Raw genomic sequence first — 27,412 nt, forward strand, 5'->3', positions numbered from 1 at the left:
CTATTCCATCTTTACTAATAACATGACCAAGGAATTCCACTTGATCTAGCCAAAATTCACACTTACTAAGTTTGGCATAAAGTTGATGTTCCCTTAGTGTTTGCAACACTAACCTCAAATGTTCAGCATGTTCGGCCTTGTTCTTGGAATATATCAAGATATCATCGATAAATACGATGACAAACTTGTCTAGATATGGCATGAAGATTTTATTCATGAGATTCATGAATATTGCTGGGGCATTGGTCAATCCAAAAGGTACTACAAGGTATTCATGATGTCCATACCTTGAGACAAAGGCGATTTGAACGTCTTCCTTCTTGCTCTGTACCTGGTGATAACCGGATCTTAGATCAATCTTGGAAAAGACTCCCGCGCCTCTCACTTGATCAAATAGATCTTGTATTCTTGGAAGTGGGTACTTGTTCTTGATTGTGACGTTGTTCAGATTCCTGTAGTCTCCGCACATCCTTCTTCCTCCATCTCTTTTATCCACGAAGATCACAGGTGATCCCCATGGTGAAACACTCTCTTGAATGAACCCCTTTTGTTCTAAGTCATCCAGTTGCTCCTTAAGTTCTTTCAACTCCTTGGGCCCCATCTTATATGGTGCTTTAGCAATCGGAGCTGTTCCTGGAATTAGGTCGATAGTGAATTCTATCTCCCTATCTGGTGGCATACCAGGTAATTCCTTGAGAAACACATCCTGGAATTCATTTACTACAGGTATATCTTCTAACTTCACCTCCTTCATGCTGTTCAGCTGTAGCTCAACTTCAATTTGTGTGTGTTTGTCGCCTTGGTAGATCATTCTACTTCCATCGGGGCTTTTCAAAGATACTGTCTTGTTTACACAGTCGATCAATGCTCCATTAGCTTCTAACCAGTTCATACCAAGAATGACATCAATGTCCTTCATTGGTAAAATGAACAGGTCCGTGTCAAACGCGCACTTATTGATCATGATGACTTGTTTTTGTTTGGTATGGGTTACTACTATCGTTCCCCCCGCGGAAAGTATGGTTATGGGTGTATCTAACTTAGTGCAACTAATCCCATGTTTGGTGATGAATTGTTGAGAAATGAATGATGTAGTTGCACCAGTATCAAAAAGTACTTTGCCAGGATGAGTGAGTATCTGGAGCGTACCTATCACCGCCTGATCGGAGTTGACCACCTCCTCCAGACTGGTACAGTTCAGCTTGCCGAAGGGCTTTTTATTCTTCCAATTCCCTCCGGTGTTTCCTCCTCGGCTTCCACCTCCTCCAGACTGACCTCCTCCATTCTTCTTATTAGGGCAGTATTTCATCATGTGCCCCTCCTGACGACACCCGAAGCAAATGATTCTGGGTTTACGACAATCCTTTGAAGTATGTCCTTTAAACCCGCAGATGCGACAAACTATTTGGTTAGCAGTTTGAAACGCTTGGTTCTTCCTGCTACCATAGTAGTTGCTGTTGTTGTTGTTGTTGTATCTTGGCTTGAAATTCAAGCTGGTGTTGGGCTTGTTATTGGAAAATCTTTTAGGCTCAAACTTGGCCTTCTTCCTCTTTTCTTCCTGCAGTTGTTTGAAATCATCTTCCAGAGTGATGGCCGCATCCACCAACTCTTGAAACTCCGTTGCTCTCATCATACGGAGCTGTACCTTGAACTGGGGACTTAACCCCCTCAGAAACCTCTTCTTCTTCTTGCCCTCGGTGTTGACTTCTTCAACCGCATACCGGGACAGTTTAGAGAATTCCCTGACATAAGTCAGGATGGCCTTGTCCTTTTGCTCGAGACTTTCAAATTCTCGACGCTTCAATTCCACGATACTTTCAGGGACATTGGATTCCCTGAACTTCCTTGCAAATTCCTCCCAGGTGAATACCTTTCCAGCCGGATAAACGGCTACAATATTGTCCCACCATGATGCGGCAGGTCCACACAGCAGATGGGTAGCATAGCGAACCTTCTCTTGGTCGTTACATCCAACAGTATTGAGCTTTCGCTCAGTATCCATAAGCCAATCTTCCGCGTCCATTGGCTCGGGCGCGTATGCGAAAGATATAGGCTTGGTGTTTTGGAAGTCTGCTAATGTGACTCCCGGGTTCTCAGGTCTCTCCACCTCGTTCTGCTTAAAGCAAATCTTGGAAGAATTTGTTCTGCTGCTCCAGTGTTACACGCTGTCTCTCCTTTACCAGCTGCATGTACTGGATAAAATTTTGCTGCGTCATGGGTGGTGGTGGTGGTGGAAACTGATCTCTGGCTGCACCCTCAGCCTCTTCCTTTTGTTTTGCTTCGCGCTCCATGCGCTGTGCTTCGGTCTCGTCTCCTAGCGTTCCCGACATAACCCCCTAGTTCTGCAACACAAGATGATACTCATAATTACTCCATGCGCAAGTTTTCTGAGCTCAACTTTGTGCACAGAACTAGTCACGCAATGGAAATCAAGAAGCAAATCCAAATCATACAAAACATATACCCTGTATATACATACTTAAGTGGTCTTATTACAATACTCAAGTCGATGTGAGTATGCAAACTCACTTATTAAAGTATATGTACAAATTTATACAAATATTACATACTATAATACACGTGGTACTTGTGTATTATAGCCTCGCCTCCCTTGGTGGACTCTAGTCGATCTTCACTCCCGGTACATCCCAGGCTTCTATCCGGTCGAACGTGTCGTCCTCCTGATAGACCCTGGAACATAAGGTCTCCCCGTTGGCTGGTAATCCGAATCAGATGATGATCCTAGGGAGAAATCAGTGTTCACAAACTGATTGTTGAGTGCATCATAGTCCACCCATCGGGTGTACTCCCCTGTAGCTCCACCATATGTGTTACCAACACTCATACCCGACTCAACTTGTGTCGGATACCCTCCATCCACTCCTTCATTACTAGGATAACTCTGGTTCGGGGTTGTGGCATCATCATTCATCTCCCCATCATAATACACAGAAGTACTATGAGTTCCAGTATCAGATCCCCAACGCCAACCCGTGGAATTCTCGATAGGAGTCTCGGAACGCTGGTTGTTTCCGGATTCCTCTCCGCCCTCGTATCCCCCATAGGAACTACCCAGATAGTTCCCAGGTGTAACAGGTGTAGGTTCACGCTCAAGTGGATCAATACTAATATAGTCACCAGCTGAGTAAACTGGTGTGTGCACCACATTCTCCATAGGTTCTTTCCCCCTACTCTCCTCCTTGGGTTCAGTAAATTCCTCTAGCATCGTATCAATTGCTCCTATCAGATGATGGTTCAACTGAAAGAGTAATGATATGAAGTTGCGGCTATTATCCATATATTTTGCAGCTGCTATCGGTTTGCGTTTGGCATATTTGTAGTGGTTGAGCATGGGATCTTCTTCCTCCTGATTATGAGGAATATGGGAGAACTCGGAATCCATAAGCTCTTTTGTCTTATGTTCCCGTATGTCGGTTATGGCTCTCATAACAGCTATATGGTAGGCTGTGTTGATTGTCCTAGCTTCCCCTGCTGGCATGACTACGCTCATTCCCAGAGATTCAGGAAGTCGCAGTCCTACCCTACACTTGGCCAATACAGTACCATCATAGTACATGTATTTCTTTACTTGAATCTGGGGATCACACCCAAATTCAAGTAACATGGCTCGTAGAATATCCGCAAGTCCTCCTTGGTATTCACTTAATGTAGAATCCATCACTTTCACGTTTTATCCGGGTCGTGAACTTGCCATGTTGGCTGTAGAAATAGAAAGATTATAAGATTAGTAATAATGCATCATAATAGAGATAATAAAGAATTATCGCACTAAAATATATGATTGTTGTATTCTCAATTGAATATACACCATATTTTTAGAGAATTCTTTACTAGTCCTATTTGACTCCTAACGTTTGGTCCCATTTACTAGGTTCCAACCTAAGGTCAAAGCTTTTGCTCTGATACCAACTGCGGTGACCCTGCATACCACTGCATGTTGTAGTATGCCAGTCGTTGATATAACATTCACGAAGTACCATTCCGCAAATATTACATCCCTCAGAGTAGTACAACAGAACATAGCAGGTCCATAACTCATTCACTTATTATTACAATTATCAAACACATGTCGTCTTGGAGCTCCTCTTGGGTCCTAAGAGGAATACTCCTGGGTTCGAGGCGAACCCAACTTAGTTTACAATATAAAAGTCTCATTAAGTCATACATTTATTTCCTCAAGCAGCTAAATACTAAGAGTTCGGGCTGCTCGGTTACTACTACTATTGGATATCTCTAGGCTTGATCTCCTCCGGAAGCCTCCCCGGATCCGTAGACTATGAGATAGTCTACGCCTTCAACACCTCCTGAGAGGTCTGGTTCCTCGTAGCCGATGATCTCGGCTCCTTCATTGTTGTTGTAGTCCTCCTCCAGATGATTCAGACAATCTAAGCATGGGATTTAAGAGTGGTATGAGTACGAGCGTACTCAACAAGTTCATTATAGATAAGAGGTGTTAAATGCACTAGCTACGATATTAGACCAGAAAGTCTAATACCAATGCAAGTTTTGATAAACATTTCTTCAAGAGATTGCTTTTATTTCAAAGAGCTATGTCCGTCAGCCTTCACCGGTTTACTAGAACTTCATGGAGCTCCTTTCGGCCGCGTCATAGCTTCCTCATCCCGAACAGGAGTGACAGTCACGCTTCTTTACACTCTGCAGAGGTGTGTTGCTTTACCCATAAGAGATCTTAACCTTGGTGCCAACCGGGCAGCTTTCCCGTCCACACTTCCTTCGGTGTGAGGCCCGGTATAAGGTCATAGCCAATCATATTCCTCCGCTACCTCGCACACCCACCCTTTGTTGCAAACCCCGACCCTGGGTCCTCGTCGGTCCACTTACACCATTTAAGGACGGACCCCGACCACGACAACAGTCTAGGATCGAACCAAACTCCTTCACCGGTAGCTGCAACCCATCATAGACCACATTACCGTGGGGACTTAGAATGGGTTCCCCACCCACAAGTTGTTCCGCAAGCCGCAACCGCTACGGTATGCACAGCATAACCGTGGGGACTTAGAATGGGTTCCCCACCCACAAGTTGCTCCGCAAGATACAACTGCTACGGTAAGCGCATCCGTTGATGTACAAGAGGTGGAAATACAATTGACTATTCCGTCCCACCTGCATCTTATGGTTAACACGGTTATTACGGCACAAGAATCACTGGCGACATTTGTTGTTTAATCCTAGATGGATATAAACCCTTGCAATGGAACCTCCACCATATCAACACAATCCATGGTTCCATTGCCAACCACATAGTCATATTCATAGTTATGAAAATAGTGGTTTTGATTTTTATGCAATAGTGATAACCATAGTATTTTGCAAGTAATTTGATAGAAATACTCAAATGACATGAGCAAGTGATGAACTTGCCTGAACACTGCAAAGTTTTGCAGTTGGAAGGTGTGGACTGACCCTTGTCCTCTGTCTCTAAAAAATAGCATCATTGTCCGATAAGGGCAATGGTTAAAGAAGCAATTATGCATGATTCCATTTTTAGGGTTTGTTTTCCCCCCTTCCGATGTCGTTGTTATTTTATGAGAAGTTAAATACTAAGAACATCTTAGGGATACTTAATTTAAGGTAAATACAACCTTGAAATATTGTCAAGGTGTTTTTGATAATCCATTTGTATTAATGGACTTATTTTTATTATTGAAAATAGTATGTGTGATTTAAATGATTATTTAAATCATCAAATGAAGACTTATTCTTATTTGGCTTCAAAAATTCTCTTTGCTATTTTATTTAAATAGAGAATTTTATGTTGATCTATTTTCATATTTTTAATTATTTTTTTAGAGTTATAAATAATTTCCTATGAATTTTCAAAGTTTCTGATTTAATTGGCATTTGTGAAATACCAAATTTGCCCCTGGGCCCACCTGTCAGGGTGGCCCAGCGGTTAGATCGAACCGACCGACCCGGTCCGGCTCGACCAGCTCATTCCCCTCTCTTCCTCTCTCGCGCGACCAAACCCTAATCCTCTCCCGTCGCTCTGGCGATCCGTGGTCGCCGCCGCCGTCGCCGAATTAATCCGGCCATCTCCGGCCATCTCCGGCGGTGAGATCGGTCGCATCTGACTCGCCTTTCGATGGCGCATCAGATGGCCCGCGTCGATTTGCGATTGAAGGCCCTCGCTGTTCGCCCCCAACCCTACTGTGACTAGGGTTGCGCGGGTTCGCGGTGATTCGCCGCCCGCCGGCGTCCCTGGCGTTGCGGTGCCCTCCGTGGTCCCGCCGCGGTGGTGCTGGGTGTTGCGGCGTTGGTCCGGGCTTGGCTTGGTCTGGCCTGGTGCTGCCGTGCGCCCCGGCATGTGCCACCGTGGTCGCCATGGCCGTGTCCTTTGTCTGCTCACCTGTAAGTGCTCTTCTCTCTCTCTCTTTCTTCTGTTCCTCCTCCTTCTTCTAGCTAGAATTGCGGCTGCTCCTCCTTATGGAGAGGCCATGCCTTGCTGCTACTACTGCGCTACTAGCTGTTGTCGTGTTTGCCGTTGTGCGTATCTTCTTTGTGCCTTTCTGTCGCTGCCATGAATTGCTAGTCACGCTGCTCTTCTAACTTTGCTCTATGCACTACTGTTGTATGCTATACTCCTACTGTGGCCCTCCTGTGATTGCTCATGAGCATCCAGTGATGCTCATGGCCTACTGGCTTGATCCTGTGATAACTACTGCCACTAGGATATCCTGTGTGTGCATAATCTTGACCCTGACTTGATCATTATGCATGATCCTTGTAGTATGCAAGTGCCAGTGTCTCTGTTCTTGATGCTATCTTTACCAATTACTCAAGTGCATTCATTTATGGTATTCTGGCTTGTTTGCAGTGTGCAATTCTTGTAAATTTACAAGAGCCAGTGCCCCAGGGTGCTCTTCTGTGTGCTATAACTTATAGACATGCTCCCTTGAGCATGTCTGTTACAAAATATCACCATCCTTGGATGGTTTGCTCCTGTATATGACTGATTTAATTATCTGTGATATATTTGTTCATGTCCTGTGGCTGATCTTATTGTCTGGTTCATGTGTTGATTATCTGCGGCCAATTAGATATCTGGTCCTTGCTCTGTTGCTTAATGATGCTCTAGCATGCCCTAGAATGCTATGGCAGGCTCTGGTGTTCATGTGATCATTAACTGTTGGTCAGTGTATGGTTTAATTGTTGCCTCGTGCCTTGTCGTTACTTGACTCTATGTATGTGTGTGGCGATCGGTGCAAGTGCTTGCTCAAGCATCGGTGACACTTGCAAAGTGATCCACTGGATCATTAGCACGTGTCTGTGTTATGATTTACTTGTTAATCTCAATTATCTATGTTGCTTTAATTGATGGAGTGGATAATTGATGTGAACTGTACAGTGATGATCATCACATTTGGTTGGATTAGGCTATATGGATGCCCACAGTGGTTGGGAACCCTAGCCCTTCTTTGAACCCAATCAGGGTGATGATATATGTATTTGGCTTGTTGATGTGGTTGATCTAGGGTTTGAGGTGACCCTGGCAGTAGTCATGTGCTGCCCTAGGGTAGCTCCCCTATTTGTTGGCTTGCTGTTGCTTACCAAATGTTTCATGGGTGATCCATTTATTGGATTACCAGTGACTCTTGATGTTGAAATCAAACAGACAGTATTCTGTCTAAGTCTGATGGTTAATTAGCTGTAGGTGCTAGGTGTGTGGGCTAGGCTAGTCTAGGACTTCATCTTTTGTTGGATTTCTTCTGGGCTTATGCAATCGATTTACATGACCGATGTTCCCATAGGATGATTTCCTAGAGTCTTTACCCATATTTGCTTGCACCAAATGGCTTTGTAGCTGATGATGACACAAACAGGTATTCTACCCCTCTGTGCTCCTGTGATGCATTGTATGCTTATTTATGAGCAAAACTTGGTTTTGCTCAGGTTGATTTGGTTTATACCTCACTCCAGCTCCTAGATTGTTTGTTGATGTAGAGGATTTCTTCAGTGTTGAGCTTGTGCTTGCCCTGCTCCTCCTTGCAATCTTGTGGTGCTTGATTCAGTGCTGTGGTGAGTTAGGCAGATTGAACAAAGATGCATTGTTCTTGTGTTCTTTTGTTCTTTTGTTCTTGTTTACTTACCCAGTGAATCCTGTAGATGGATATGGCTTAGGGTTTGCTTCGAAAAGCTTATATTTGGTGCTCCCTTGCTCTCCCTGGTCGACAGCTTGGTCTGGCACACTTTGTGACTCACTGCTGATGTGTGTGTGTGTTGTGCTACATGCACACTCAGTGGTTTGGTGTTGAGCATGCACACAGGCTGTGTGAGCTGCTTGTGTGTGCGTGTATACCAGATACTTGGTATCTGGCATGTGCTCGGCTGGGAGATGATCAGCTTCGACAGAGTTGATCCATATCCCCTCATTTTCATTGTTCTTCTAACCTGCCAAGTGGATATGCCACTTGGCATAACTTCTTTTTGTTGTGATTATGTGCAGGGATCAGCAATTGATCAAAATGGATATGGAAGTCATCAAATCCAAGATCAAGTGAAGATGAGCTTGTAGTATTTAGGATAGAATCCATCCTTGTACTTTTCTTTTTATTTTCTTTTATTTTTTCAATTTCTCAAATTCTTGTAATGTGTTGTAAAATTCATTTATTTCCATTATGAATATTGTAAAGACAATGTATCTTGTGTGTTAATCAATAAAGCTCAAGGTTTTCTCTAATGAGCTTGTCTTATTGTTTAAATTATTCATAATGTGTGTTATGTATTATTTACTTAATGAATTTCCTCACAATTCAAATATTTAGGGTATTTATTTAATATTTGAATTTGAAATTCAAATTCAACTTTGGTTTGAATTCAACCATGTCACTTAATTTAGAATTCAATCATGCAACTTAAGTTTGATGCAAACTCTCCCCTCTCTTCTCAAAACCCTAAACTAGTTAAGTGAGATGCAAGTTTGTCGCACTCTCGAAACCCTAACCCTGTAAGGTGTCGAGAGAGAAACTTGTTCCCCTTCGATGCAGTTTTTGTTTAAAAGCGCGAAATTTCCCCAGAATTTACCATGCAATGCACATCCCTTTCTAAAATCTACCCCTCGATCGTCTCTAAACCTGGGACATTACAACAATCTACTGCAATACTTGTTCTACTGTTTTCGGCAAACAATCATCATCCACACTATACATCTAATCCTTTGTTACAGCAAGCCGGTGAGATTGACAACTTCACTGTTACGTTGGGGCAAAGTACTTTGGTTGTGTTGTGCAGGTTCCACGTTGGCGCCGGAATCCCTGGTGTTGCGCCGCACTACATCTCGCCGCCATCAACCTTCAACGTGCTTCTTGGCTCCTACTGGTTCGATAAACCTTGGTTTCTTACTGAGGGAAAACTTGCCGCTGTACGCATCACACCTTCCTCTTGGGGTTCCCAACGGTCGCGTGCTGTACGCGTATCAAGGTTCTGTCGTGGATTCGATCCACTGCAGACCCTCCCATGACTGAGGTGACTTCGCGGAGTGGTGGTCGCTGGTGGTGCGGTCCACCCCTCGCCAGCTGCGCAAGGGCACTTCGTCGGTGATCATGCTTACGGCATGGTGGATTTGGAAGCACCGGAACGCGGCAGTCTTCGACAACACGCGGCCTTCGGTGACATCCTTATTCAACGACATCGTGGCTGAGGCGCGGGAATGGGCGGACGCGGGAGCCCGGGGTGTGCGCCAGCTGCTCCCCTAGATTAGTTTCTTTTTCTTGGGTTGAGTTGTACGGCGTGTTGTGTCCGTCCTCGGACTTGTACATAAACTCTTCTTTATTTATCAATGCATCGAAACGCAAGGCTTTTGCGTTTTCGCGAAAATTTTATATCATAATTTACTGTTATTCATTGATATATTCCATATTTAGAGGTGATACTTATATTATTCCATCTATTTTTGCATGTTTGATGATTATTGGAGAATTAACCACCGGATCCAGGAATCTTCTAGAAAAAGGACTATCAAGGCACCATATTTCTGAAGACCAAAAATTCCAACAAAGATACATAAAATCATATTTTTACGTGTGACGGGGGAAGCCACAAGAGGAGGCCGAGATGGGCCAGGGGGCTCCAAACCACCCCTAGGCGCGAGCCCACCCCAGGCCGCGCCTAGGCATGGTGTGGCCACCCCTGGTCCACTTCTAACGACGCCCCGTCGCATATTTCAACCCCTGGGGAAACCTAAGATCGGGGGTACGACGAGAGAAATATTCCGCCGCCGCTACGGGACGGAGAACCAGAGAGGGAGAAAAGCTCTCCGGCAGACTGAAATCTGCCGGGGAAATTCCTTCCCAGAGAGGGGATCATCATCACCATCATCTCCACCACAAGCACCATCATCACCGACGTCTCCACGCCGTCCAAGTGTAACATCTTGGGCTTGATACTTGTCTAGTTCATAGGGGAAATTTTCCCGGTGTTGATTACTCCTTGTAGTTGATGCTATTGAGTGAAACCATTGAATTAAGGTTTATGTCCAGATTGTTATTTATCATTATATCACCTCTGATTATGATCCATATGATGTCTCGTGAGTAGTTCGTTTATTTCTTGAGGACATGGGAGAAGTCATGTTGTTACTAGTGGAACTATGTTGAGTAATTTGCAATGATATGATATTTAACTTGTGGTGCTATTCTTCTAGTAGTATCATGTGAACGTCGACTACATGATACTTCATCTTTATGGGCCTAGGGGAATGCATCGTGTATTTGACTACTAATTGTGGGGTTGCGGGAGCGACAGAAACCCAAACCCCCGTTGGGAAACCGGTGCACGAGGGATTGTAGGATCTCAAAGTTTAAGGATGTGGTTAGATTTATCTTAATTACTTTCCTGTAGTTGCGGATGCTTGCTAGAGGTATAATCATAAGTATGTATTAGTCCAAGTATGGGGTAGTGCATTAGCATAGGTTCACCCACACAATACTTACCAAACCATTGAATATTATTCGGCTATGTGAAGCGAAAGCACTTGACGTAATTCCCGTGTGTCCTCAGAAACGTTTGTTTATCATAAGTAAAACAACCGTCTTGTCCTTTGCTCTGAAAAGGATTAGGTCACTCGCTGCAATTATTATTAGTGCATTTTATTTACTCGTACTTTGCAATACCAAATACCCCTGCAAATCTGTTTGCTCGTGTTTACAGTGAATCCTCGATCAAAATTGCTCATCAACACATTCTTCTCCTCGTTGGGTTCGACACTCTTATTTATCAAAAGTACTATGATACACCTCCTATAGTTGTGGGTCATCAAGACTATTTTCTAGCATCGTTGCTGGGGAGTGAAGCGATATTGAAGAGTGGAATTAATAAAGGTAACTTTTATTGTAAGTGTTGTTTTTATTTCCGTTTGTTACTGTTTTATTTCAATATGGAGACGTCTCCATTTGACTCTCTATTTGGCATTACTAATATCACTGTTACGGTAGTAGATGAACGACCGCGTACTCAATTGGATCCTTTTAAAATACCTATGAAAATTGTTGAACGTGTTACAAATACCTGCTATTTTGGAGATGAAACTATCCATTCGGGTGATTATTTACTCTTTATACAAGAATTATGCGAGTTGTTCAAGTGTGCAGGTATCTCAATGGACCAGGTTAAGAGGAAATTATTCTCTTTATCACTTAAGGAAAGAGCTACGTAATGGTATTAAATGCTGAAGAATGGCCGATCTATTGGATGGGAGGAAATTGTACCTCTCTTTTATTCTAAATTCTATCCTCCAAGTGAGATTCATAAAGACCGGAATTAAATATATAATTTATGGCCTCAAGATGGAGAGAGTATTGCCCAAGCGTGGGGGAGATTGAAGTCACTAATGCTCAAATGCCTCATTCATGAGCTCCCCAGTAATATTGTTATTAATAACTTCTATGCAAGGCTTTCTCTTCATAATAAGAATTTATTTGATGCTTCTTGTTCCGGATCATTTACACGTATGAAGGAAAAAGCTAAATGGGATCTTCTCGACCGCATTCAGGAAAATACTGAAGGATGGGAGAATGATAAAGGAAGAAAGTCAGGTATTAATTATGATTATGAATGTCTTGAATCTCTTATGCAAAATTGATGACTTTCATAATATTAGTGTTGTTTATGATCTTGATTCTCAAGTTCTTGCAAATTGTTTTAAGGCTTTTGCCTCTTATCTTGATGTTCCCAAAAAGGATTGGAGCAAGTATCATGCACCTTATAATGATATTTTTACTTGTGTTCCTGCTAGAAATATTGAAGTTTGTATTGTTGATCGTGTTTTGTCTGAACCTTATATTGAAAAAGTACATTTCACTGCCAAGGTAAAGGAAAATTCTATTGTAACTAGTGTGGTTGATAAAAGTAAAAAGAAAGCTATAGAACATGATGAACGAATAACTATTAAACCTGTGGTAGCAATAGTAAAAGACTTGGTTACTGAAAATGTAGAAGATGAACATATTATATTTTGTGAAGATGCTTCTAATAATGTTTCACGTCCTAGTAAACCCAAGAAAACTAGTGTTCATGTGCTTTCTGTTAGAATAGGTGATCATTGATATAGTGCGGGTGTCTTTGATGAATAAAAAGCCTTGATATTTCCCCGCAAAAGAAATGAACTATGTACTTGCTCGGTCTGCCCATGATGTACTTCCGCGTTCCACATAGGTGGAAACATGGTGCGCTTGTTCGCTACACATTTAAACCGCATGCCAGCTAGAAGAGACATACAACATATCATTGGGATCTACGTGCGTGGATGGGGTGGGGACCTTCACAACGGCAACATGTTTTTTTACTGTAGTTATTTTTTCTGGAGTGGAGGCAAATTTTAGGGATTAGAAGCCGTTTTTGTCCATCTGATAGAGATGCTCTTTTATGAAGGTACATACATATGTCACAAAACCTTGTTCAAAAGTGAAAGTTTTCATATCCCTCTCCAATCAGACGAATCACATAGACCAAATAACGTAATCGTTGCGACGTTGATGTTTCTCCCCACAATATCTTTTTAAGTCTCCTGTTAATGTCATTTCTCAATCACACACTGGCTAGTCACCGATTTGGTGAAGGTTAAGAGTTTGTTTCGTTTGGTTCATCAAACAGCCTTGCCAAAAAATTGGTTACCCATCACGTTTTGTTATTGCTTGGATTGTAGCCAAAATATTGGCTGCTAATGCATGTGCACCCATCTCACTCACCGATTCTTGCCAAATAATAAGCAAAATGTGGGCAATGGATTCCTTGACCAAAAAATTGGCACCTAACTCTTGCTAAATATTTGGTAGGGCTAGAATGGGCACCAACCAAACACACCCTAAAATGTAATAACCTAGGTTTTTTTTTATGTATAAAGGGTGTTCTTTCACCCAATTGTCCCCTTTCGTCCTCTCAAATATTGTTTTCGCTACATTAACTACCAGCAGATCATTCTAAAGAAGAAGAAAAACTACCACTAGATCATAGCACATTTGGATGATACTGTTTAACTGAAAAAACTACCACTAGATCATAGCAAATTTGGAGGATACTATTTAACTTTAGAAGTCCATACCCGAAATGAGCCAGCACCGTCTGGTGCTAATGGAGTCGAGGCCTGATCTTTGATCTTTGATTTCCTATGCAAGATAGTCTGCATCACCTCACTTAGTCACTTGTCTCTCCGGTGTTTTAGCCACTTGTAAAGCAAGCTTTGATTCATTGCCATTAGGTCTAGCAACCTTATTTACCAGTTACTTCGTCCGTTTTATATTAGCTGTTGTAGATTACTTGTTTGGCCAGTCCACCAAATGACGTTGTTGTAGGCAACTTAAAACGAAGGCCGAGCTACATGTAGCCCTTTATTTGTAGACACTTATAATTTATGTTTTAAAGTTTAAAAAATCCAAATCAAAATTCTACATATAGGTAATAATGAATACTACAACGGTGTAAAATCTCAATACAAACTAATTCATATTTTAGGCTACACAAAAATAACAGATTTTCACAAATTTTATAGTGAATAGTGCATATTTTAAGACTATAAATTTGTCAGATTTTGCCAGTTTTATGTAGCCTAGAATACGAATTATTTTGCAATAAGATTTTACACCACTGTAGCATGTATCATTGGCTACCTCTAGAATTTTATTTCGGATTTTTTTAAAACTTTGAAACACCAATTTTAAGTGGTTGAAAATAAAAAAATTACATATAGCTTGGCCTACAAAACACCACACTCGTTGTTGTGCGATTTTCCTTGAATCCTGCCACAACAACTTTTGCTCTATATTGACCAATCTTCTTCATAACTCCATAGTCCAAAGATGCTACTCCCACATGCACTGCTCTGCGTTTCGTGGTATTTCATTGTGTATTTCTCAAGTTCACTTGTGCAAGTAGGTAAAATGCCCATATTGAGAGAAACTCCACCTAGCCCCCCTTCCCCTACCCCGCGAGGGGCCGGGAGGAAACCCTACCGTCCACCAAGGCGTCCATCTTGACCTCGGGCAACGAGCGGCCGGGAGGAAAGTCCACCTAGCGTTTACTCGGATTTTCGTAATTAACTAGACAACTAGTATCTTTTTAATAAGCTTTTATCGTCGTGTTAAAAAAAATACCGATATTCGAGAAGGAAAGGCTTCACCATTACAAGTGAAAATTCATTGTAAATGTCTCTTTCTTTAGATACACCCATGCCGCGACAATTGCTAAAAAAGACGGGGTACCATTTCATAATCTTATCATACTCGTAATACAATGGTACCAATGCATACCACAGAATTAAACGCGGTGTGGTGATTCAGCACCACCACGGCAACACGTGCCACTGTTCTAGTGTGTTCAAAGAGTACAGAGCCACTCACGAAAATGCGATTCTCCATCTCATATCATACACCCAAGGCCACCGCCAATCCTTTATCGATGGATCTTGAAGCACTGCCGTTGCTCGGCTTCGTCATCGCCCTAATCCTCCTGCTGGCCAAGCTCATCTACACCTCGTCGCCGCCGGCGCCGAGCAAGCGTCTGCCGCCGGGGCCATGGCAGCTGCCGCTGGTCGGCAGCCTCCACCACATCCTGCTGTCGCGCCACGGCGCCCTGCCACACCGGGCCCTACGGGAGCTCTCCGGCAGGCACGGGCCGCTCATGCTGCTCCGGTTCGGCGCCGTGCCCACGTTGGTCGTCTCCTCCGCCGAGGGCGCCCAGGAGGTCCTGAAGACACACGACGCGGCCTTCGCCAGCCGCCACCTGACGCCAACGCTGGCCATCTTCAGCCGCGGCGGCGAGGACATCCTCTTCTCCCCCTACAGTGACCTGTGGCGCCAGCTCCGGAAGATATGCGTGCTCGAGCTCCTCAGCGCGCGCCGCGTCCAGTCCTTCCGCCACATTCGGGAGGACGAGGCCGCCGCCTTGCTCCGCTCCGTCGCCGACGAGTGCGCTCAAGGCGCCGGCGGCAGTGCCGTGGTCGAGATCGGCAAGCGGATGTCCCGCATGGTGACCGACATCGTGGTGCGGTCGGCCGTCGGCAGCCGGTGCCCGCGGCGCGACGAGTTCCTCCGGGAGCTGGACATTGCGGGGAAACTCACCGGCGGCTTCAACCTGGCCGACTTGTACCCGTCATCGCCGCTGGCGCGCTGGATCAGCGGCGCGATCCGTGAGACTGAGCGCTGCAACCGCGACGTGCGCGACATCATGGCCGATATCATCCGTGGGCGCGCCGACGGCGGCGAGGGGGGGAGCGAGGAGGACGAGGAGGACCTGCTCGGCGTGCTGCTGAGGCTGCAGAAGGAGGGCGGCGTGCAGTGCCCGCTCACCGCCGAGATCATCACCACCTTCGTCATGGTTAGTTACCATATATTACTTATTTCATACTTTACTCAAATCCAAGCTCAACTGTCACAACAACCTCAATACCCAAATGATTCCAGGAGATCTTCGCGGCCGGGAGCGAGACCTCGTCGACGACACTGGAGTGGACCATGTCGGAGCTCATCAGAAACCCGCGCGTCCTCCGCAAGGCCCAGGCGGAGGTGCGAGAGGCATTCGACGGCCAACACAGGCTAACCGAGGACGACGTCGGCAGGCTGAGCTACCTGCACCTGGTGATAAGGGAGACGCTGCGGCTGCACGTGCCGTTGCCGTTCCTGATTCCGCGCCAGTGCCGGGAGCCGTGCGACGTGATGGGCTACCACATCCCCGAGGGAACCAAGGTGCTGGTGAACGCCTGGGCCCTGGGCAGGGACGGCGCCTACTGGGAAGACGCCGAAGCGTTCAAGCCGGAGAGATTCACCGAGGAGACCGGCGCCGCCGCCGCCGCGGTGGACTTCAAGGGTGGCGACTTTGAGTTCATCCCCTTCGGCGCCGGCAGGAGGATATGCCCCGGCATGGCGCTCGGGCTGGCCAACATGGAGCTGGTGCTCGCCAGCCTCCTCTACCACTTCGACTGGGAGCTCCCCGGCGGCGGGAGGCCGGAGGGGCTGGACATGTCCGAGGAGTTCGGCATCACCATACGGAGGAAGTCCAAGCTCGTGCTGCGCGCTGTGCAACGTATTCCATTTGCAAATTAAACTACCCAGCTCGTGCCGCACGCATAGGGATAATAATGCTGCATGCGGATCAGCATATGTGTAGTGTATCTTTCGGTTGTGTACTTCGCAGCATAGAGCGGTCCACCGTTCGGCGTCCGCATGTGGCTGTTCTTCAAGGGTGCATGATTGGCTGCTCGCAGCATTTATCTTCATTCAACGAGATCTTCTTTTTAGAGACATGATAAAACTGGCCAAGTTTATATCTTTAAATGGCAGATTATTTGGTTACTAACAATACTTTTTCGTCTCGTTTATGCATATTGTTTGGTTGGCAACGAAGATGAAATCTAGGTAGGAAGACGGAAATTACGAGTGTTTGGTTGTATACACTCCTGTGTTCTAGATTCCACTTCTCCAAAATAGTGACATTATTGTTTCTACCTTAGAACTAACAGTTAGTATAATAGCAAATCAAACTAACAAATAAAACTAAAATAGCGTCGTTTAGCCCTATCTAATTTCAAATGGCAGTTGTACATATGTAGTTAAGCCCTAGCAAATATCAAATGGTTGCTTTAGCACATAAGTATTAGTTATAGACATAAACATGGGTAGTTCATAGCAGAAGATGGCATGAAACATCTCATTCTTCATCTTCTTCAGATCCCGGTATCGCCCTTGTTAGCCCACATACCATCTTGCCACTTCTGCCTCTTGTTCCTCCAGGACTCCTTATTGGTGGCACCGACACGATGGCCAACATCAACATCGTCAGCGTCACAACATTCTCCTCCACGAAGAACTCATCCAAACCCCACATATGATGTAGTTGTGCAGAATACAACATGCAAGAACTAGTTTAACTTGGGTGGAGAAGGTGTGGAACGGCTTCAGATCAAGGATCTTAAATCTGTTCTTCAGAGTAGCGGATGCGCTCTCAACAGTGACTCTAAGGCTAGAGTGTCTAAGATTGAAAAGCTCCTTGGCATTTTTGGGTAGAACCTTGATGAGAACTAGCTCATTGAGATGGTAGCTTGCTGACCTGACGGGTGGCAGAAATCTAGGGCGGTATATCAGCTAGGTACAACTTACCCTCAGTGACTTGGATGTTGTCATGTCTCTCCAAGCTATCAGCAAGAATCATTGCATCATGAGCTAAACCTTCCCACCCAGCAAGTACATATGTGAACCTCATATCAAAATCAACAGTGTTAAGCATATTTTGGCCCCAATACAATCCTAACATGAACATGAACAAATTGTTAGACGTCAGTGCAATACAAGTGTGTAATCGTCTGAAAGATTATGTTGCTCAGTTTGAAATATGGAAATGAGTTGTAACTATCTTTGATCTTGGTGGGAGTGCTTACAGATGGCGGTGTGATCATCTCTCCTCTGAGCTCTCCAATAGCATACAAGACTTCCTTGAAGTACTGAGAGAGTTGATCTCCTCCATGAGTTGTGAATTTTACTCGAGTCTTTGATTATGTCGAAGAACATGAAGGATCATAGCCACTTGCTCTTCGATGCATATGTGGATGCTATCTCTGAGCATCTGCCTTGACCTTAATGTTTGCACAAGTTGGTTAAAAGCCGCTCTTTTCATCGTAAGCATGTTCACAACTTCTATGTCGCCATTGATGTAGATGTAGTTCAGATTTGTCATCATTTCTCTAGCACGCTCAAAAATTGGTGCATATGTGACCCGGGGCCTAGCGTGTCGACGACTCTCTTTCTCTTAAGCATCAAAAGGATCCAAGCCTGAAACACAGCTACAAGGGCACCTTCTTGAACAAATAGCCTCAACAGCTCGGCCTAATTATTTCGATGTGGCATACATATGAGCTAAATCGGCCCGAGGTTTAAGCAAACGAGCTACAGCACTAACGGTAGATGGGGGATATGGCTATAGGTGCTTACAGTCTTCTTCGATGGAGGCCTCATTCTGCCGAAGCCAGAGATAATAGGGATCAGAGATTGATGGAGGCTGAGACGGTTCACCAGTCAGATATGTTACAGCCACACCCGTTGGACAACATGACAGCGAGAGTGATAGAGCCGGTGACGGAGTTGCTAGAGTGGATTTTGTTCTAAACTGGTGGTGATCGAACTATGGGGAGCAGTGAGGCTACTTTGCGCGCTTAAACGCGGAGCCAGTTTCCAGCTCCCGCCATCTCCCCCACGTTTTCCCAAGCCTTTCGTCGATTTGCGCTCGCCAACGCGTGCCTTCTAGGCTAACTTTTGGACCGCTTTAATTTCCATGCGCTGAGACTAGCCCCAATGGGTGTATCATAAGTAGTATCATGCATGTTATGTTGGCAAAAATCTGATGTATCACATCAATTAATGAGGTGAGAGATGAGAGTAGTAGTATTAATATGATACCGTATCATGACACATAAACCTAGAAAACTTCATGACAAATACATCATATACACTCATTTGCATTGAGATTCTACAAAACATTAAATATGACATAAGTATAATATCATATTATGATACTCCCTCCATACCGGTTTATTGGGCTTATTGAAACTAGTGGATGTGGTATCACAAACTAGTATCATGTACATGATACTAGTGTATGATACTTTCCATTGTGACTGGTCTGAAGCAATTCCATGTGACCGAACCTACCAAACACGGAAAACAAGCTTGCGAGCAACCAATCACGCTCAAGAAGACTCCAATCACTCCACATATCTGGATACGGATGGGCCGAACAAAGTGACGAACACACAAAATTTAATTTGAAAACCGTGTTTCTAGTTTTCTGCCTTCTAGCATAAGGTATGCACACGTCGTGAAAATAAACGAAGTGATTGAGTTCAATATTTTATGGGTGTCAAAATTTCAATTTGTAGAGTTTGGATGGCATAGATCAGTCCAAATTTATTGACAAATCCACAAAATACCCAACTACAGAGGCATACACACCATCCAAGTAAGACTGACAAGCAAGTGTAACAACGATTTGTACATATTGCTGATATCATGCTGCGACTAGAAGGCCAGCACCATAGATTCGGTATACAAAAGGTCAACACAATTTGATGTCGCTACTTAACAGGTACGAAACAGGAGATCTACAAAAGGGTCAAAATGCCAACTCATTTGCAAGTTTAACAACTGACGCATATTTTGAACCTGTTACCAAAGAATTAATGGAACTACGTGTCGTGGTATGTACAGCGCTGCGGAAGTAGACATCAAAAAATTGTGTGTACGAGGCCATGACTCATCTTCTTCAAGTTCCTGGATTTGCTGGTTACTTGAAAAAGAACTTCCATATCTCCCTGTCAGATAGCTCAGTTAAGAAGTGGCCACTAAGGACACCTTCCTCCTCCATCAAAGCTCTAAGCTGTCTTGCGCTGCTGTTGGAACCAACAAAGTTCTTCTTTGAAGCCACATACAGGACTCCATAAGGTGGGCGTAGGCACTGCAGGAATAGGAATGGCACTCACAATTTAAACACTGGCTATGTGCATATGACACATGGAAGGGCAAACATGAGTGAAGAACTGACCTTTGTGACAAGGGCATAGATCTTCTTTAGGGAGTTGACAGCATTCGGGATCTCTGGAATCAAAATTACATCGTACCCTGCATCTGCCGGGTCAGTCTCGGTGGCCCTCTCCCATGCGCGGCTGCCAGAAAGCTTTCTGGATCTCCTAGGGTCCTGACCAACTATACTGCTTCCATCATAGCTACTGGAGCCATCATTAAAATCATCCTCAGAGAAGCTAAGATTTGTTGGTGGTGCAGGTGTGTGCACAACCGAGAGAATTGTAGGCAGCTCATCCCACTCCCCGGCATAGAAATGGACAACGGGAGCTAACAGCTGTCGAGATGGTGTTACAGGGCTCTCCGATGGTCTGTTCTGCCTATCCCGAGCCTGCTCAAGATTTGCAAGCACGTTCGGCATTGTTCTGCATCTTATTGTTTCTGCATTTGTGTCCTGGAAGTGAACTATAGATGCACCCTGTAGTGGAATTTAAGAAACAAGTCAATCCACGGTTTATGTATGACAAGAAAAGGCAAAGACATGCAGTCTCCAAAATTAAAGAAAACTGTAGATAAATTTTGAAATAAGAAGTACTGAATAGATTTGATAAAAGTTCAAAGCAGTAGAGAGATGATGAACACACCTTCAAGCAAGCAAAAATCCCAGCTAGGCCAGATCCACATCCAAGCTGCACCAATTGTCAAAATAAAATTAATGATTCATGAATGAACTAAAAATAGAGTACATGCTGCTAGCCATAAGGCTGAATTTTGAAGATCTCTGAAAACTATGACAGCTAGTGCAGTAGGCATAGTCAAAAACAAATTTAGCAGCTGCTTTGTGTACATAGACATCAAGCTCAAAATATTTTTCCTATAGGAAATCGGAATAAATTAAGTACCTAAAACTAGTGGCCTGCAGAAATCCAGACAGCGCAGCACGCATTCTGTTTCTATAGAAGCAAGCAGGGCCATAGACCTACTACGAAATTAAAGAGCACCATTAACATAAAATGTATAAAATGGCAAGTTACCTCCAGAACTCGCTTGCCCCTGAAGCTCAGCTGCCCATCCCGGATCTCATTTTTAACAATGTTCACAAGAGTAATGGAGCTCTCCCAGTATTTGAGACTCCCTGAGAAAAGAAAAACAAGAATGAGCAAGTTTTTCCAAAAGTACATTCAGAGAGAAAAAATATTGCATACTGGTTACAAGCTTACCATCATGCTTTGATGATGGTACTTCAGAAGGGGAAAAGGCTATCATATCCGCTACACTGACCTTCCCCTGAAACACAACAAAGAATACCCCGCATTGAAATTTAAAATTAATAACTTGAATATTTGATAAATTGCTAGCAGAACCGCACAAAATTTAGTGACAGCCAGAATACAAATTTTTGTGTTACCTTGAAAACATCAAGACCTTGGACATCGACCTTCTCTCCAGCATATTTGTAAGGATGAGCACTCTGAAAAAGATTCAAGACATACTTTATTTCACTGTCTGTACCAATAATACTAATACAATTTATTATCACCAATCTACAGTTCAAAAGACCCTCTGTAGACACAAGTACTATAGCTGTTCGTCCATGTATGAAGGATCAACAAGTATTACCTTTGATGGGATTATTTCAACAGCTGGTGATGGCAGATGCAGATCCCTCTCTGAGACAACTGGCACACAACTAGTGGCCTTGCTTGGAACCAAGCCAGGAAAACACCGAACAAGTAGCGATGGTGCTTTCATTGCGCTACCAGTTAAGTTCAGTAAGAAAGCTGAAGACATACAATTGAAATTAGGTTTTGCCTTGACAGAAGAATAGATAATTGGCTACACAAAATCACAACTCTTCAAACAAGAACACATATATATATGTATTCCTTTAGAAAAAAGGGAGGTACATACGACAGGGTTTTAAACGTACAGAGGTGCTGACATTCTGATTTCAGAAGACAACTCATGTATCTAGCTAACTACAGTAAAATAACACAGCAATAGGAGTGACCAAACGCCAGATGACCAAAAGCCAATTAAGAACAATACACACCGTACAAAAATCAACCAGTTGTGAGTGATACAACAATTCTTAACAGATTCTACAGTCTCAGAAATGGAACTACAAAGAGGAGGCTATGTGCAACTATACTAACTAATGGATCAACCCAACCGGAGATCTTTCAGGCGCCAAACTATTCCATGGACCATCACATCTATATGGCTACTCGCTAATCATAACAGGTAACTAACGGAATGGAACTTTCTCCACTCTGCAACCTAGTATGGCACTTCTAAGAGAAATTGAACTAACTTTCTGCACAATTCTGTCACCTTCACGGAACTCTAGTGTGCATGATGCCGGAGCTAAAAGGAACGGACACAGAGCACTACATGCTTCTAGCAAAATCTGAACTAACTTTCTGCGCAATTCTGTCGCCTTCACGGAACTCTAGTGTGCACGATGACGGAACTAAAAGGAACCGACACATAGGTGGAATAGCAACCCAAGCTACCTTCCTTCTCAGGTCCAGGATTGAGAAACTGTGCCACAACAGCAAAGCTCAGTCTACCCAGATTCAGCTTCCTCGGTGGGACAAGGAGGTTGGCAGTGCAGATCAAGCACGGCCCTGCTCGGTGACCGCTAAACCCCTGAACCAGTGATAGCAGACGCAACCCCGCAGAAATGCTTTGGCAGGGGATTTGTTTAACGCTACTACCGACACATCAGTCAGAGAGGTCCTCCAGCAAAGGGGGGCAGGCAGAGAACTCTGCGAGGATCCCAATCCCCGCAAGTTAACTGACACCCAGGGGGGCAGCCCACCAACCTCCCACCCAATTCCCGTCGGATCACGCCGCGGTACGAGCAGCAGGACGACGAATCACTGCACGAACGATGCCGGAATCCCCACGGAGCCCAGCAGCCCAAAATCAAAGAGCGAGCGGCGGAGGTTACCTCCTCGATCGGAGCGAAATCCCAGCGACGGAGATGCGCCTCCTCTCCTCCTGCCGCTCCTCCCTGAATCCAACGCGCTTCCTTCCAGGAATCGCGACGAATCGGCTCCTCCTCCTGGAAATTCCCGAGCAGAGGCGCGTTCGGTTCTCCGATTCAGAAAGTCAAACCGCCAGGTCTGGACTGGAGGAGAGCGGGCTGGGTCTCGCTCGGGGAGATGGCGTGCGCGGGCGCGGTGTATATATAGGCGTGGACCGGCGGGCGCTGGGAGAGAAACTTCGGCGCTGCTTCTGCCATGGCTGCTCGTGTGCTGACCACACCAGAGTAGTAGAAGAATAGTAGCGCCCCTCTCTACACGCTGGCGGCAAAATTACCGTACTGCCCCTAGCGCCGTGCTGGGTTTGCTGGTGTGGAAGCCGAGGTTCGGCTTTTGGAAAAGTGGCAGCCCCTCTGCTCTGCGGTGGCACCTGGCAAAAGCCGGCCGGCCACCGGCGCCTTGGGTCAACTCCTGTGGCTCGCCTGCACTTACGAATCGGAACTAAAGGACCTTTTTCTACTAGTGCGTTATGAGTACCACTATCTCGTAGTTTGCTAGCGCAGCTAATCCGGTTATCCGGTCTACGCACGAGGCTGTCGTGTTTGAAAGACAGTGCGATCTTATCCCCGTGCGCTCTTTGGATCCTCTACACACACAGAGAGACAAAGTGAAACCAAGGAAAAGCAGGTCATGATGAGAGGAAACGAAGATGGACGTCTGGTTTCGCTTGGTGTTTCCTCTGCTTTCACGAATAATTCACTACCTCTCTAGCTAGCACAGATCGAGACAATCCGACACATACCATCATGCCGTCACCGAGTACAAGGTAACAATGCCGTCGCCGTCTTCCATTTTGTACGTTAGCTACCATATATTTACCGAGCTAGCACGTCTCGGACTCTCGGTTGAACATGTCAAATCTGGTTCCTCGGAGCATATCCACCTCCTACTACTACAAGCAGTCAAACACCCTAAGAGCAATTCCAATAGTGTAGCTAGCTGCTGGCTATAAACCAAGTGTCATGTCATCTATAGCTAACTTAGAGTCAACATATACAATAGTGAGCTATAAAATGTAGTACTTTATCAATATATGACCCACATTTCACTCTCACAAAATGCCTAGGAGCACGTGCTAGAGCTGGCTCTTGCATAAGAGCTCACTCTTCTTCTCTCTCCTCCTCTCTCTCCTCCAACTAAGCAATAATGTAGTATTTTAATCCTTATAGCCAGCTGATTAGGACTTATTATACTTGCTCTAACTGGAGCTAGGCAAAACTTGTTGTATTTGGCTCTTTTTTTTAATAATTATGGATGGTATAAAAATGATTATTGGCAACGGACTCTTCAAAGTCAAACAGCCAATAGAGAGAGTATCTGTTAGAGTATATATCTGTATATTGTAGTTTTCCCATATGTTAGGGGGCTTCCTGCATATTTGCATCTGTACATGTACTATATATTGTGGCCTTTGACCCCCTGGTAATACAACAAGCATATTACCTTAACATGGTATCAGAGCAAAATTGATCCTCCTCCTCTAGTCGTACGGCCGACGTTCAAGCTTGTTCCGGCCGATCAGTTCTCCGCTCCGCCCCGATTCGCCCGACGTCCTCTGCTGCTTGACCCGCGCGACCCGCGGCCGTCCGCCCCGATTCGCCCGCGCGAGGCCGCCCGATTCTGCTGCGTGCGTGGCTTGGCTTCGATCTCCTCTGCTCCGCGAGGCCGCCCGATTCCGCTGCGTGCGTGGCTTGGCTTCGATTCCGCCTGATTCCGCCGGCCCGTTCTCATCGCGTGAGGCCGCCCGCATCAGATCGCCCGCGTGAGTCCTCCGTCCAACCTCTCCACGTCCTGCGCGTGCTGCTCCTACTGCGTGCGCGTGGCTTGGCTTCCCAGGCGCCCAGGCGTGCTGCTCCTTCCTTCGATCTTCCGCGTGCTGCTCCTTCCTTCGATCTTCCCAGGCGCCCGATGTCCCTGGTCGGTTGACTTTCGTCTAAAAAAAAAAGCAAAAAAAAAAGCTATGTCTTCCGCTAATCCCGCCCTTCTTTGGGCCCACCTTCGGTACTTGATATTTGTCCGCTGCCTCCGTGCATGACTGCTACCTATTCTTCGTCGCCGTTTGCGGCCTCTTCACGCGGCTCTGCCCGCGCTTCACCGACTCCGTCTACGTCGGCTCGTCGCTCTTCACCGACTTTCACGGCCTCTTCCCGCGGCTCTGTCCGTGCTTCGCCGATTTTGTCTCCCTCGGCCTGCCGCTCTACATCGACTTTTGTGGCCTCTTCACGCGGCTCTACCCGCTCTTCGCCGACTTCGTCTATGTCGGCCTGCCGCTCTACATCGACTTTTGCGGCCTCTTCACGCGGCTCTGCCCGCGCTTCGCCGACTTCCTCTATATCGGCCTGCCGCTCTACATCGACTTTCGCGGCCTCTTCCCGCGGTTATGGCCACGCTTCGTCGACTCCGTCTGCGTCGGCATGCCGCTCTACATCGACTTTTGCGGCCTCTTCACGTGGTTATGACCGCGCTTTGCCGACTCTGTCTTCATCGGCGTGTTGCTCTCCGTCACCCCCTTTGGTGGCCTCTGTGCGTGTGGATGATAGCTCCTCATCGGCACCTGATTGTACTTCGACCTCTCCAGTCGCGCCCCTCTCTACGCATGAGATAGCGCAGCTTCACTGCCTGCTTGATGCTTGGGATTCCAGTTTACGTCAGCAGCCTCACGGTCCGAGTCCTCGCCCTCGTCCTCATTGCACCTACTGTGGCAAGGTTGGCCACACTTCCTCCACCTGCTGGACGCGGGATCCCGCTTTACGTCAGCTTCCCGGATCGTCGCCAGGGCGCTCTTCAGATCTTCTGCAGTTGCACTCTCTCGATCAGGACATTCTCGGGGGTCTTCGTGGTCTGCTCGCTACTCCGCACTCTTCTCGCCGGCGTCGCTGGTTCTGATCGGCTCTTTCTGGCACTGCGCGACCACCACTTTCTTCACAGTCAGGTACGTCCCCGTAGTATCTGGATTCTGGAGCTTCCTTTCATATGACTCCCGAGTCTTCTATCTTGTCTGCTCTTCGGTCTCTTATTTCTCCTGTCCGTGTTGTCACGGCTGATGGTACCTCTATTCCCGTTTCTAGTACAGGCACCCTTTCTACTCCCTCTTTCTCTGTCCCTGATGTTTCTCATGTTCCTCGCCTTCAGATGAACCTTTTCTCTGCTAGCCAGCTCACCGATTCTGGTTGTCGCGTCATTCTTGACGCTGAGTCTTGTGCGGTTCAGGATCGTCGCACACAGCCCTGGTTGGAGCTGGCCCTCGTAGCCGTCGATCTCCGGGGCTTTGGGAGTTAGGATCAAGCTTCGTGTTCCTTCCACGCCACTTCATCTGCCAGTTCTCCTCCGGTTGTTGCCTCTGTCACCGGCTCTTTTCAGCAGTGGCATCATCGTCTTGGTCACCTTTGTGACTCTCGCCTGTCGTCTTTGGTTCATCGCGGCCTTCTAGGGTCTGTCTCTGGAGATGGGTCGTTACACTGTCAGGGTTGTAGGTTAGGCAAACAGATTCAGCTTCCCTATCCTACTAGTGTGTCTGTCTCTCAGCGACCGTTCGATTTAGTCCATTCAGATGTTTGGGGTCCGGCTCCCTTCGCTTCGAAAGGGGGCCATCGATACTATATCTTATTCATTGATGATTTTTCACGGTACACCTGGGTGTTTTTCATGCACTCTCGCAGTGAGGTGCTCTCTATTTATCAGCGTTTTGCGGCCATGGTCCGCACTCAGTATTCCTCACCCATTCACGTGTTCCGTGCTGATTCTGCTGGTGAGTATATCTCTCAGCACCTTCGTGGTGTCCTTGCTGAGGAGGGTACCCTCGCTCAGTTTTCTTGTCCCGGCGCGCATGCTCAAAATGGCGTCGCCGAGCGTAAGCATCGTCATCTTCTTGAGACCACCCGTGCTATGATGATTGCCTCTTCTCTTCCGCCACATTTCTGGGCTGAGGCTGTCGCTACGTCGGCCCACCTTATTAACATTCAGCCTTCCGCTGCTCTACAGGGTGGCATTCCTCTCGAGCGTCTCTCTGGTGTTTCTCCAGACTACTCGACTCTCCGTTCATTTGGTTGCGTCTGCTATGTCCTTCTGCCTCCTCGCGAACGTACCAAACTGACCGCTCAGTCTGTTGAGTGTGTTTTTCTCGGATACAGTGATGAGCATAAGGGCTATCGCTGTTGGGACCCCGTTGGTCGTCGGATGAGCATCTCTCGTGACGTCACATTTGATGAGACGCGTCCCTTCTATCCTCGCCCCACCTCGGGTACTTACCCGGTGGATGATATCTCTTTTCTTCTTTTTCCGGATGCACCCCCTGCTGTCCCTCCTCCCCTCCCTCCTACTTCT

The 27,412-nt window shown here is 45.9% G+C and overlaps 2 protein-coding genes across 2 annotated transcripts; one reads left to right on the forward strand and one right to left on the reverse strand.

Annotated features, from left to right (window-relative positions):
- The first annotated feature begins 14,780 nt into the window (after positions 1 to 14,780).
- On the forward strand, positions 14,781 to 16,832 carry LOC127335371 (dolabradiene monooxygenase). The gene is made up of 2 exons (XM_051362017.2): positions 14,781 to 15,849; positions 15,936 to 16,832. The coding sequence occupies exons 1-2, from the start codon at positions 14,878 to 14,880 to the stop codon at positions 16,572 to 16,574; spliced, it is 1,611 nt and encodes a 536-aa protein (XP_051217977.1). The 5' UTR covers positions 14,781 to 14,877; the 3' UTR covers positions 16,575 to 16,832.
- A 2,665-nt stretch (positions 16,833 to 19,497) lies between these two features.
- Positions 19,498 to 23,309, reverse strand: LOC127335372 (uncharacterized). The gene is made up of 8 exons (XM_051362018.2): positions 22,996 to 23,309; positions 21,660 to 21,820; positions 21,448 to 21,510; positions 21,260 to 21,326; positions 21,074 to 21,174; positions 20,684 to 20,728; positions 20,062 to 20,517; positions 19,498 to 19,974 (listed from the first exon to the last, which is right to left on the reverse strand). Exons 2-8 carry the CDS (start codon positions 21,789 to 21,791, stop codon positions 19,804 to 19,806), a joined length of 1,035 nt encoding a protein of 344 aa, XP_051217978.1. The 5' UTR covers positions 21,792 to 21,820; positions 22,996 to 23,309; the 3' UTR covers positions 19,498 to 19,803.
- Between the last annotated feature and the right edge of the window lie 4,103 nt (positions 23,310 to 27,412).

Source organism: Lolium perenne, chromosome 2 (assembly GCF_019359855.2).
Source record: "Lolium perenne isolate Kyuss_39 chromosome 2, Kyuss_2.0, whole genome shotgun sequence".
NCBI lineage: Eukaryota > Viridiplantae > Streptophyta > Magnoliopsida > Poales > Poaceae > Lolium > Lolium perenne.